This window comes from Sturnira hondurensis, unplaced genomic scaffold (assembly GCF_014824575.4).
Source record: "Sturnira hondurensis isolate 20B ecotype Veracruz unplaced genomic scaffold, ASM1482457v3 Scaffold0011291, whole genome shotgun sequence".
Taxonomy (NCBI): Eukaryota; Metazoa; Chordata; class Mammalia; order Chiroptera; family Phyllostomidae; genus Sturnira; species Sturnira hondurensis.
Genome location: NW_028083922.1, coordinates 5,181,274 through 5,194,571, shown reverse-complemented (window position 1 = coordinate 5,194,571; position 13,298 = coordinate 5,181,274). Strand labels below are relative to the sequence as shown.

The window sequence follows — 13,298 nt, the reverse complement described above, 5'->3', positions numbered from 1 at the left end:
TCCCCCTACTGACTCCACATGTGGTACCCTGCATAATTGGTACCACTACCCAAATAAAACCTCTGAGTCATGTTGCTGGAAAGACTAAGTCAAACATGGTAGCTGATAATACTTCATCCATGTGCCCATCAGCAGTAGAAGACAGAGGTGCTAAGGTTTTTAACTACAACCCACCAAACAGCATCTTGATTGATGTGTGGAAGGAACCTACTGGAACATGAACATAAAGGGTTGAACCCTGAGAGTCAGGGGCAGGGGGTCTTCAGTATAATGTTCTAACACCTAGCATGCACCCATTACTGTAACACCATCTACTTAAACAGAAAGACATGCTCTTTTGAAAAGAGAAACAAAAAGATACCTGAGGCCTCATTCGTGGATTCCATCGCACATAATAGTTTACCCATAATTCCAAATGACTCAGACTAGCAACAGGATATAAGACGTGGTTTTCATAATTCACAAAGAAGGGATTAGAAAATTCATCAAGCTGGCTATTGATATAAGACCATAAGGATATAGTCTTTGTGGGTACATCCTGAAAAAACAAAAAAGGAATACATTGAAATAAATTCAGCTTTTCTTTATATATTCTCCAGACTTTGTATTACATACAGAAAAGGATCTGCATAATGAATGAAGTAACTTCAAACTGAAATTCGGGAACATTTACTAAGCCCCACACCTATCCCTCTGTCATACATTGCCTCATTCAAGGGATGACATGAAAACACACACTGATTACTATCCTAGAAAAACATATTGCTGAATTAGATAACATCTGGCAACTGTATCTCCATGAAGGCAGAATGAGAACTTCCCAACAGCCACGAAATGATGGTGCTCATCCATAACAAATACACTTTAAATTCTGGTTTGCAGTTTGTTTTTGTGACTCTTAATATTAAGGACTGTGGGTAGAATTTATAGATAAGATTCATTTTGTGGAAAATCACAGCTATCTTGTGAAAAACATGCCAGAGTAGCAGGCTGGAGAAGCCTTACATAGAGGAGTAAATGTATCATTAAATTATATCTCCTGACCACCTGATTTTACAGTGTACTGTTTAAAAATACCATAATCATCTACATTGCTCATGTGAATGAAAATGCCCAAACCCACAGGCATGGCAGGGCAGCTAAACATTAAACATGGATCAAGCACAGGCACAAAAATCAAAATAATAAAATAGTGAGGCCAAGAGCATTTTCTACCATTCTGCTGCTCCCAAGATAGCTGACTTCCTCACAAGGTATCCAGACTCAGAAGAATCAATTAGGACCTTTTCATATTTTTAAATTTTATTTATTGATATTTAGAGAGAGAGGAAAGGAAGGTAGGATAGAGACAGGGAGGGAGAGAGGAGAACAGGGGGGAGAGAGGGAGAGACAAGGAGGGAGAGGGAGAGATTGATTTGTTGTTCCACTTATTTATGCATTCATTGCTCTATTGTATGTGCCCTGACCAGGACCAGGATGGAACCTGCAACCTTAGTGTATTGGGATGGTGCTCTAACCAACTGAGCTACCCTTCCAGGGTGGAATGGACCTTTTCATATTTTATATTTTGTATTTATAAGAGAAACACCACCAATAATTCAAGGGACTCTCAAATCACCAAAACAATCTTAGGGAAAAAAAAAACAAAGTTGGAAGTCTCAACTTTCCAACTTCAAAACTTACTACAAAGCTATAGTAATCAGTACAGGTGGTGCTGGCATGTGATGGATATACATATGAATCAATGGAATAGAAAAGAATACAGACGAGATCGGGTGCGTTCAGGGTGGTATGGCCGTAAACAAGAATACAGAAACAAACTCTCACATTTAGTCAACTAATTTTTAACAAGAATGCCAAGAAAATGGGGGAAAGATGATAGTCTTTGCAACAAATGGTGATAGGACAACTGGATAACCACATGCTAAAGAATGAAGTTCGACCCTTACTACACAATATATACATAAGTAACTGAAAAAATGGATCACAAACCTAAATTTAAGAACTAAAAGTATAAAACTCTTAGGGAAAAAAACACTGGCCCAAATCTTCATGACTTTGGGTTAGACAATGCTTTCTTAGATGTGACCTTATAAGCACAAGCAACAACAGAAAACATAAATTGGATTCTATCAAAATTAGAGACTTGTTTCAGATGACACCACCAAAAAATGTAAACACAACACAGAATGGGAGAAAATTTTTGCAAATTATATCTGAAAAGGGACTTATATATATATAAAGAATACATAAGGAACTCTTATAACTCAATAATAAAAACACAACCCAATTAAAAATAGGGAAAGTATCTGAATAAACATTTGTCCACAGAAGATACAAAGATGGCCAATAAGCACATGAAAAGATGCTCAGCATCATTAGTCATCAGGGAAATGCATATCAAAACCACAATGAGATCCCACTTCATAGCCACTGGAATGGGCAGAATCAAAAAGACACAATAAGTGTCTGCAAGGATATGGAAAATGGAACCCTTAGACATTGTTGATGAGTAAAATGTTGCAACAGCTTTGGAAAGCATCTGGGTTCTTCAAAAGGTTATTACATACTTACCACATGACTCAGAAATTCTACTCATAGGTATCTACCCAAGAGAAATAAAAACATATGTCCACACAAAATCTTGTACATGAGTGTGCATAGCAGCATTATACATAATAGCCAAAAGTGAAAACAACTCCCAAAATCCATCTGCTGATAAATAAATAAACAAACTGTGGTCTATTCATAAAATAGAATATTGTTCTGCCATAAAAATGAATGAAGTACTGACACATGCTGCAACATGGATGAACCTTGAACATATGCTGAGTGAAATGAGCCAGTCACAGGAGGACAAATATTTTATGACTCCATTTACATGAATGGCCAGAAGAGGTCAATCCATAGAGATGAAAAATAGTGTTTGCCAGGGGCAGGGGACAGGTTGGGGCATGGGAAATGATTGCTAATGGGTCTAGGGTTTTATTGAGGGTGGTGAAAATTTTATGAAAAATGGTGATGGTTGCACACTCAATATATTAAAAATCACTGATATGTATACACTTTTAAAGGGTGAATTGTGTGGTATTTAAATGATGTCTCGAGAGTTTTTTAAAGAGTCCATTTTGGCAAAAAACATGTAAGAACCTAAGGGTTTAAATTCTACATATTGTACATATGAACTTATTCTGTTGCTGATTTTTTAAAAAAATGGTTTTATTGAGATAAAAGTTGCATACCATAGAACTAATTGATCTTTTTTCTTTTTATCAAACAGCTGCATCACACAGGGCCCACTGGAATGTGGATTTATCCTGATCACAGTGGGAAGCCACAGAGAGGTTTCAAGCAGGGAAGAGGCATATGATGGCACTAAAATTTGGGAAGACTATCCTGGTTGCTATGTTTAAAGTGGACTGTTAGAGATCAGAAATGGTGGGAGCTAAGTCTGTTCCTGGATAGCTGCCTTAGTCCAGGTGTGAGATGGTCGGACTTGAACTAGGCTTGTAGCTATAAAGCAGTGAGAAGTGGCCAGATTAAGAATGTATTTGGGGGACAGGGTCAGCAGTACTCATTGATGAACTAGATGGGGCAACTGCAGTGAGGGTGAGAGAAGAATTGAAGACAGCCTCTATATATTTGGCCTCGGCATCTCAAAGGACAGAGGTGCCATTTATTGAGATGCAAAAGAGCTGGAGAAGAGCTGGATGGCATTTAGAGCTCTGAGACAGATGGAATCACCTACAGAGAACAGAGTTTGGAATGATAAGAGAACCCATGACTGGGCCCAGGTGACTCCAACTGAATGTACCATGGGTTAAAAGGGAGACTGGGCAGGGAGGGCAGTGAGCTGGGGGAGAGCATCATGGAATGAGGGTGTGGTCAACAATAAGAAGGCTGCTGAGAAACAGAGAGGTGGGCACTGGTGACCTACTGTTTTCTCCTAAATTCCATAATGTTCTAACATTAGGTTGACCAAAAAGTCTGTTCAGTTTTTTTCCATAAAATAAAAGGCTCATTTTTCCTTTTTACCAATAACTTTATTGATTTGGATATTTTGAGTATGTTGGCTATCTCCATGTGGTATAATGTTGATTGTTCTCAATTAATGTCTCAATGTGATTGCTGTCAACTTCGACTGGTCTACCTGACCATGGAGCATCGTCCAGTGAGAAATCTCCAGCACAAAACTTCACAAACCACTTTTGACACGTTTGATCAGTCACAGCACCTTCTCCATACACTGCACCAATCTTCTTCTGTGTTTCAGTTGCATTTTTACCTTTCTTGAAATAATACAGCATAATATGCTGAACAATGTTCTATATTTTCTTCCATCTTCAATATTAAAATGGCTATACAAAAACTCTCCAATTTTGGTAAGTTTTTTAATGCATGCTGATATGACAGCTGTCCGAATACAATCTTAACAAAATCATTTTGAATGAAATTCAAGACAACTAAGCACTACTAGAACCATTTTATGGAAAAAAAACTAAACAATCTTTTTGGCCAACTGAATACATTTCACCTGCAGACGGTAGTCCTCTTCTGTTATCCAGAGCACACAGTTTAAGCTACCTTTCTCCAACATTTTGTCCCTTTTGATCATTTGTTTCTTTTATCCCAAAGTGTGGAGAAAAGGAAGAGGTGAGCTGTAACTCTGAGAGACTTGGTCTCTGCTGCTTTACCAGCTTAATGGAAAAGGAAGTTTAGCTTATTACCCAAAGGGAAGTTTGGTGCTCATCTACAGACTTCATTTTCCCAGGTCTCCAAGTAACCTTCTGCCCAACAGCACAGAGAATGGAGCCAGTGAAGTGGAAAGTACATGAGCTTGGAGTTTAGAGGGTCCGGGATATAGTACTGACCCTACTCACTTCAAAGAGCTGTGTGCTTGCTGCATCCCAGCCCCTAGCCCTCAGAAAGTAATGGGCTTGTTTCAGACAACCTGTAAGATTAAATACCAGAGCTGGGCTGGTGAACCCAGGTAGGCAGCTAATGCAACCCCTCCATTTACAGACAGCAATAGAGCTATGCCCAAGTCCCATCTGCAGTCCCCTTCTACAGTGGCACTTAATGTGAAAGGTATCTGAACAACTGGGAAAGTTATAGACAGGATATAATGCACTTACCTCTTTGAATAGCTGCTGTTCACAGTTGCTCAAGAAAGTCCCAAAGAGACAGCTATAAAGGTGATCCAATATTGTAATCAAGAATAGTTCATTAAATTCAAACGCTGAAGGAAACTTAAATGGAGAGAGAAATAAGGTTAAAAGTTCAGTGTCTAATAAAGAGTGGTACCAATATTTTTGTGAGAAGACAGCTAAACTGCAACTTGTAATACAGTCAAAGCTTAAAAGGAACATGGGGCCCACATAACTACCTACAGTTTCAAGCCCAAGCTTTTAGATCTGGCTGAACTGGAAGCAACAAAAATTGTACTCTTCAATGCCGAAAAAGGCTTATGGAGCTCCCATTTCTCACCATGGTGGTAGAACAAAGCCCACATTCACCCTTCGGCCACAAACAACTAGAAAGCTGGACAAAAATACATAAAACAGCTGTTTTCAGAAAATGGCAACTGTCAGCATGGAATTGTAACCCCTCCCAAGAAAAAGGAATCAAGCAAGAGAGCCCTACTGTTGTCCCAGCTTTTTTCCCGGAGGCACATTCTAAGGTATGGAGAATGGAGGGGGGATTGTAGGTACAACATATCCTAGAAGTGACTTAAGGAAAATTAAAAAGTCTATATATATGAAAGGAACAAGATGTAATTAAAAAACCTTCTGCTTCCAGCCAAGATGGAGGTGTAGGTAGATACACCATGCCTCCTTGCACAACCAAAAGAAGGACAATAACAAATGTAAAAATAAAAAACAACCAGAACTGACAGAAAATTGAACTGTATGGAAGTCCCACAACCAAAAAGTTAAAGAAACATTCATCCAGACTTGTGGGAGGGGCAGAGATGAGCAGTAAGGTGGAAAGGACTTGAGGCAAGGCTGCGACTGGCAGACACTGGTAGACACGGCAGTCCCACATTCACATGCAGATAAACTGGGAGGAACAACTGGGGAGTGAGAGAGACCACGCAACCCAGGGTCCCAGCATGGGGAAATAAAACCTCAAAGCCTTGGACAGAAAACACCATGAGGGTTGAGGTGGCAGGAGAAACTCCCATACTCACAGGAGAGTCCATTTGAGAGATCCACAGGGTCCTAGAATGTATACAAACCCACCCACCTGGGAATCAGCACCAGAAGGGCCCAATTTGATTGTGGGTGGTCAGAGAAGTAACTAAAAACAGGCAGAGAGTAGAGCAAGCAGCACTGTTCCCTCTCGGACCCCTCCCCCACATACAGCATCATAGCACAGCACGTGGATTGCCCCACCCTGGTGAACAACCAAGGCTCCATCCTTTACTACATAACAAGCTCATTGAGACAAAAAAAAATAACCCAAATGAAAAAACAGATCAAAGCTCCAGAAAAAATACAACTAAGTGACAAAGAGACAGCCAACGTATCTGACACACAGTTCAAAACACTAGCAATCAGGATGCTCACAGAACTGGTTGAATATGGTCTCAAATTAGAGGAAAAAATGAAGGTTGTGAAAAGTGAAATGAAGGAAAATGAACAGGGAAGCAACAGTGACAGGAAGGAAACCAGGACTCAAATCAACATTTTGGAGCAGAAGGAAGAAAAAAAACATTCAACCAGAACAGAATGAAGAAACAAGAATTCAAAAAAATGAGGAGAGGCTTAGGAACCTCCAGGACAACTTTAAATGTCCCAACATCTGAATCATAGGGGTACCAGAAGGAGAAGAGGAAGAACCAGAAATTGAAAACTTATTTGAAAAAATACTGAAGAACTTCCCTTCAGTATTCAGAACTTCCCAATCTGACAAAGAAAACAGACTTTCAGGAAGCCCAGGCAGCTCAGAGAGTCCCAAAGAAGTTGGACCCAAGGAGGAACATCATAATTACATTACCCAAGATTAAAGATAAGAAGAGACTCTTGAAAGCAGCAAGAGAAAAGGAGACAGTTACCTACAAAGGAGTGCCCATAAGATCATCAGCTGATTTCTCAAAAGAAACCTTGCAGGCAAGAAGGGGCTGGAAAGAAACATTTGTAGTCATGAAAATGCAAGGACCTACATCCAAGAATATTCTATGCAGCAAAGCTTTCATTCAAATGGAGGGCAGATAAAGTGCTTCCCCGATAAGGTCAAGTTAAAAGAGTTCATCATCACGGAGCCCTTAGTATATGAAATATTAAAGGGACTTATGTAAGAAAAAGAAGATAAAAAATACGAACACTAAAATGACAACAAACTCACAATTATTAACAACTGAATCTAAAACAAAAACAATCTAAGCAAACAACTAGGACAGGAACAGAACCACAGAAATGGAGATCACATGGAGGGTTATAACAGGGAGAGTGGGAGGGAGAGGGAGGGGGAAAAGGTACAGAGAATAAGTAGCATAGATGGTAGGTAGAAAATAGACAAGGGTAGGTTGATAGTTTAGGAACTGTAGGTGCTAAAAAACTCATATGTATGACCTATGGACATGAACTAAAGGGAGGGAATGGGGGTGGGAGGGGGTGTGCAGGGCAGAGGGGAATGAAGGGGGGAATGGTATAACTGTAATGGCATAATCAATAAACTATATTTTAAAAAATAGAAACTTTCCTACAGAAACAACTCCATGAATATACACCTCCAAATCCTCACAAATACATAAGTATATTGAACATGGAAATACATAAAAGGGGTACTAACACATGAGCAAGTGGGGTTGATCTCAAGAAGAAAAGGCAGGTTTAACATTTGAAAATCAATAATGTTATAAAAAAATCAAGTCATGAAATTCACCATGACTTGGAAAATCATCTCAACTGTTGTGCGGTTTATTTGTTTGGTTTTCAAAAAACTATTTCTTAATGTGATTTTGGAGAATTCTAACAAAGACTTTTCCATTGCCAGAAGGTTCTAGCAGTAGCTGGCATTTAGTAGCCATGAGGAGACAATCTAGAAATGATAATCCTAGCAACAAGCATGTACTGGGGTCCAACCGTGTGCCAGAATTCCAATACTAAAACATAGTAAAATATTCATTTTCTACTTAATGAAACAAAACCAATTGGAACAAAATGAAATAGAACTGCCCAGCACGTTTTTATTTGTCAGTTTACTTTAAAGACCCAGTCCCCAATCATAGTGATGTTTGCACATGATCATGACTAATCCTGTCATCTCTAGAGTGACAACCAGGGTCACTAATAGACAAATTTATTTTTTAGCTTAAATTTATTATTTTATTAAACCAGGGACAAGCTTCTCAATGAGAAACCATTGGCCAATCTAGGACTATCCAAACTCCAACTGAAATTATTTTCCTCACCAAGATAAACATTATCCAGTTTAACCAATTCTGCTTAGCTATCTGGGATTAAGGTCAGCTTCTCTTTCCACCTTAAGGATTGTTCTCATAGAAACACACAACTCTGATCTATAAAGTCCCACTAGAATACCACTTCTTCAGAAACCTCTGGAAACTAGCTGCGGTGGTTATTCCTTCTACCACTCTTGTTCTTAAATAGATGAACTAAATCAGATAAATCTGGCTGACATGCTAAGACAGCTCACAGAACCTTTCAGATTTCCTCTTACAACTCCAGCAATGGCCTCACATTCCAAATGGCTTTTAAAAGGCCAAGTGTATTATGTCCACTTTCCCAGTATTTGTCTATGCATCTTAGTTCCACCCTATTTATAAATTATTGCAACCTTGAAATGTATTAATTTTTAGCAAATATATAACATTTGTACATAGTGAAACTTTATTAAATCAATGATAAAAATGGAAAATTATTTTCAAACATGTAAAAATATATGTTTCTTAACAGGACAGTTAGGGTTCTATTGACATATTTTTGAAGTTTTCATTTCTAAGCCTGCATTCTGGATATGGGAGCTCAGTTGGGTGCATTCTAGCACCACTGCCTCTGAGCCTTACTCTGGCCTAATGGCCACCAGGTAAGGACAGGCAGCACTCAACCCAGCCTGTCAGTACTCATGACAATGGAACACAAGGGCTCCATCTACTCAGCTAACTGCTATTTACATTCAAAGGGCATTGTAACATTAAATTCAACTCAGGCAACATTGAATTAGGGTAAGTAGCAATAGGTAGAGTAATACAAATGAAAGATGAAACCTCTGTGATGCATAGTTTGTTTTGGCCTCTTCTGGAAACTATATCATTTACCTAAAATGTATGATCTCAAACATTCCACAGAAATGCATAATGAAATTCTGCACCTCTTGAGAGACAAAAATCTGAACAACTTATTAAACCTGTCCAAAACAGTAGACTCCATTAAAGTATTGCTATTGTAGAATGTCTTTGAGATTATTTTCTATAGTCCCTCAATTACTTTTTCCCTTTTATATCAATTTGTACACAGAAAGTAGCTCAATTTATTCTGAGATTTCTGACAACTTCACACTGAGTTAGCTAACTTGATTTAGCAGTAGACAACCTAAAAATAAGTTAATCTTGTTATATTAACACATCTTTTCTAATAATCTACATCTTATTGTGACTTAATTGATATATAAAGACCAATATGCATGTTTCTGCATCTAATGCATTAACGATATCACTTAAAGAGAATTATACACATTTCATGGACAGAGTCTTAGATGTGTGAAAGTCACCTGAAATCTTCTAATCCAAAGCCCTCACTTTCTTTCTTAAAAACAAATAAACTTTACAAAAATGATACAGATTAGACATGAAAATGGGTACTAACCAACATAAATGGCAGTCAGATTGAAGAGGTTAAAAACACACTCACATTCACCTCGGCATTAGGGAGGAATAAACTACTCTACACCCACGAAATGGTGTTTATCCCTTCAGAAGCATCAGAATTATTTTTTGCGTTCACCCATTTTGTGCAATTTTTGTAAGACGGATTGTATAACTTTCTTGTATTAATCTGAATGTAACCACCATTTAATTTTTTTACTGGCTTGGCACCAATATGAACAGCAGGAAGTTTATGGCACACAAAACAGACTTCTGGCTAGCCTTTTGAGTATGTGTTTGCTGGTATCTGTCACTCATACCAGAGTGCCTACCTCTGAGACCACCCCTCTTACCCCAATATCCTAATTTGCTGCTTTCAGTCAGCTGTGATCTGGCACTTAGATGACTGTTGAGCCCAATTAGCTTGGGGCAGCTGGTCTACACGTAAGAGTGAGTTCTAAGAGAGGCCCAGGGACTCTAGAAATTTACTTTGGCTGTTCAGATTACCACCCCCCTACACACACACACTTTTTCCTTATTTCTGAAGGTATGTCTATGGTCTCTAGCCCCTTGCTACTCCAAGTGTGATCTGTGGACCACCAGCATGACCTGGGTGCTTCTTAGAAATGTAGACTGTAGCTCTGCCCCAGACCCACAGATCAGAATCTGTATTTTTAATATCCCCGGGGGATTTCTGTGCTCCCATAAGTTTGAGCTGCACTGGTCTAGGGAAGAATCCTCTGGAGAGCTTGTGAAACAGTGTTGGAAGCCCTCCCCAGCAGGCCTGGGGCAGGGTTGACAATTTGCATCTCTAACTAGTTCCCAGGGGAGGAGACCAAGCCCACAGGCCCCTGGTCTACACTTGGAGTTATCGTCTAGATTACTGATCCTCTAAGTCATGAGCACATCAGAACCACTTGGGAAAGGAACTTTTAAAGAACTACACACAACTAGACTGCTCCCCAGGCCCACAGGAAGAAGGATCTCTAGGAACAGGCCCAAGCCTGTAAATCTTTAAGTTTCCAGGGGCTGAGAGTGTGCACTCCAGGTGGATGGCTGGAACTCCTGGTGCTCCAGTGGCTCTTGGGGAGGAGTCCTGGCTGGAGCAGAGAGAGGGCAGAGGCACTGTGGTGGTTTCTGGACTTTTTTCTTCTCAACCACCCCCCCCCCACCCCGCCCAGCAATCAGTAACAGAACCTGGCAGTGGGGAAATGGGACTGGTATTTCAGACTTTCCAGGATGGGGGAGGCAGATGTCCTCTGAAAGAGCTCCAGGGTGATCCTGATAAGCCAGCCAGGAGGATCAATCGTGAGGTCCCTGGCTGTTGGTGGAGTCATGCTGGTCACCAGCAATCTTTCCCACTGGTCCCCATCATAGGATTGAAGCCACCAAGACCAGAGCTCCAGACCAATAGGAAGCAGAGAGCCAAGACATGGTTCCTATCCTCTCTCCTTTCCCCATAACTCCACGCTCAACCAAGCTGAGCAGCAGGTATTTGGGAAAATCCTGTGCCATGGTCTTTCTGCGCCACTCTGTCTCTCAACTGGCACACACTCTGCCAAATTCTCTACAATTCTTTGCACCCCTCCCCCATGCCCATCTGCCCCTATCTCTGCCTCTTTATGCCATCCTCTATGTGCCCACTTTCTCTCTGCCCCCTCCCTCTGCCTCCTGTCCCCTCCTTGCCTCCCCTCTTCTGCATTTCTCTGTCCCCTCTCTGCTCCCTCTGTCTCTGCCCCACTGTGCCTCACTCTCAGCCCTCTCTTTCTATGCAACTCCCTCTGCCCGACTTTCTCTATGCCTCTCTGCCCCATTCTCACTCTGCCCCATCTTTCCTAACCCCCTCTCTTCCCCTCTCTGAGTCTTTCTATAGCCCCCCCCTCTGCCCCCTTTCTCTGGCCCAATTCCCTCTCTGCCTCTCTGCACCTCTCTCTGCCCTGCTCTGATTCTTTCTAACCGCCTCACTGCTTCTCTGCCACCTCTTCTCTCTGTGCCCCCTGCACTCTCCCCTCCTCTTTCTGGCAACCTGCTGCCTCCCTCTCTCTGGCAAACTGTGTCCCATCTCTGCTCCCCTTACCCCACTTTCTGTGCCCCTCCCACCTGGCACCCCTCTCTGCCCCCTGCCAGTACTCTTCCCTGCATCCTTCTCTCCGTACTGTGCTATACCCCTCTATCTTTCCCCGTTGGCAACCCCTCTCTACCTCTACTACTCTCTCTGTGCCCATCTGCCCCTCATCCTGTCCTTCTCTGTCTCTAAATTCCCTCTCTGCCCCCACTCTCTGCAGCCCCCTGACCCTCCTTTGATACCCCTCTCTTATTCTTACCTCCTTCCCTCTCTCACTCTCTGCTCCTTCTGCCCCCTCTCTGCAAAAACCTGTCTCTCCTCTTTCTACACCCCTTTTTTCCCACCTTCCTCTCTGTCCCCTTCTGCTCCCTCTGCCCCCCTCTCTTGGCACCTCCCTCTTTCTGCTCCCCCTGTAATTCTCCCCTCACCCCTTCTCTCTGCCCCTACTACTCTCTTGGCTCTGCCTCTCCTCCCCTCTCTCTCTGACCTCCCTCTAACCCTTTACTCCCTTTTTGCCCCACTTTGCTGCCCCTTCTCTCTTGCCTGCCTCTACTCTCTCTGCTCTCCCTTTCTCAGCCACCCCTCACTCTGCCCCCAAAGTCTCTATCTGCCACCCACCCTCTTCACCACTCCCCTTCTGTCTGCCTTCCTCTCTGCTCTCCTCTGACCCATTCCTTCTCCATATGTCATCCCCTTCTCTCTGCCCACCCACCAATTTCTGCCCCCATCTCTGCCGCTATCACTTTCTTCTCTCTGCCTCCCTCTCCCTGCCACCTTCCCTCTCTCCATACCTGGCTTTCTCTTCTTTTCTCTGCCCCCTTTCTTTCTCCATCTCTCTCCCCCACCTCTGTACATTTCTCTCTCTATGCCTCCTCTTTCTTTCTGCCCCTCCCTGTCCGCCTTTCTCTTTCTGCCTCTCTTTCTCTCTGCCTCTTGCTGCTCCTCTGTCACCTTCTCTGTCCCTCCATTCTCTGCCTTTCTACAACCCTCTCTCTCTGTCCCTGTCTCTGTCCCTGTCTCCCCCTGCCCCTCTTACTCTGCTTCTCTCTATCCCCTCCTCTCTCTCTCCCACATTTACTCTCTGCCCTCCTCTCTTCAGAAATCTGCCTTCCTTCTCTCTCCTCCAAACTGAACCCCCTACTGTGCTCTTTCCCTCTGGCCTTCCCTCTCCTCCACCGGCCCCCACCTCTCTCCCTCTCTGGCATCCTTGTCTCTCCCTCTGGCCCCCTCACTCTGCCCTCGCCTGTATTCCTCTCCCTCTGCCTCCCTATACCCTCTTCTCCCTTCACCTCATCTCTGCCCCTCTACCCTCTCTTCCCCTCCCACTCTGTGTCTCTTCCTCCACTTTTGTCTCTTCCCCTCCATCTCTCCCCTCAACCTCTCTGCCTTTCCTCCTCTCTGCTA

At 42.3% G+C, this 13,298-nt stretch overlaps 1 protein-coding gene across 9 annotated transcripts in view; it reads right to left on the bottom strand.

Annotated features, from left to right (window-relative positions):
* The window catches only part of MTMR1 (myotubularin related protein 1), an 85,944-nt gene that overhangs the window by 9,314 nt on the left and 63,332 nt on the right, over nt 1–13,298 (bottom strand). For 8 of the 9 annotated variants that reach the window (XM_037059747.1, XM_037059753.1, XM_037059749.1 and 5 more), the window contains 2 exons: nt 5,136–5,249; nt 362–538 (listed from right to left, as the gene is read on the bottom strand). In XM_037059747.1, coding sequence (XP_036915642.1) covers nt 362–538; nt 5,136–5,249 — 291 coding nt within the window. The remainder of the gene's footprint in view (nt 1–361; nt 539–5,135; nt 5,250–13,298) is intronic. The other variant, XM_037059755.1, reaches the window with a different exon arrangement.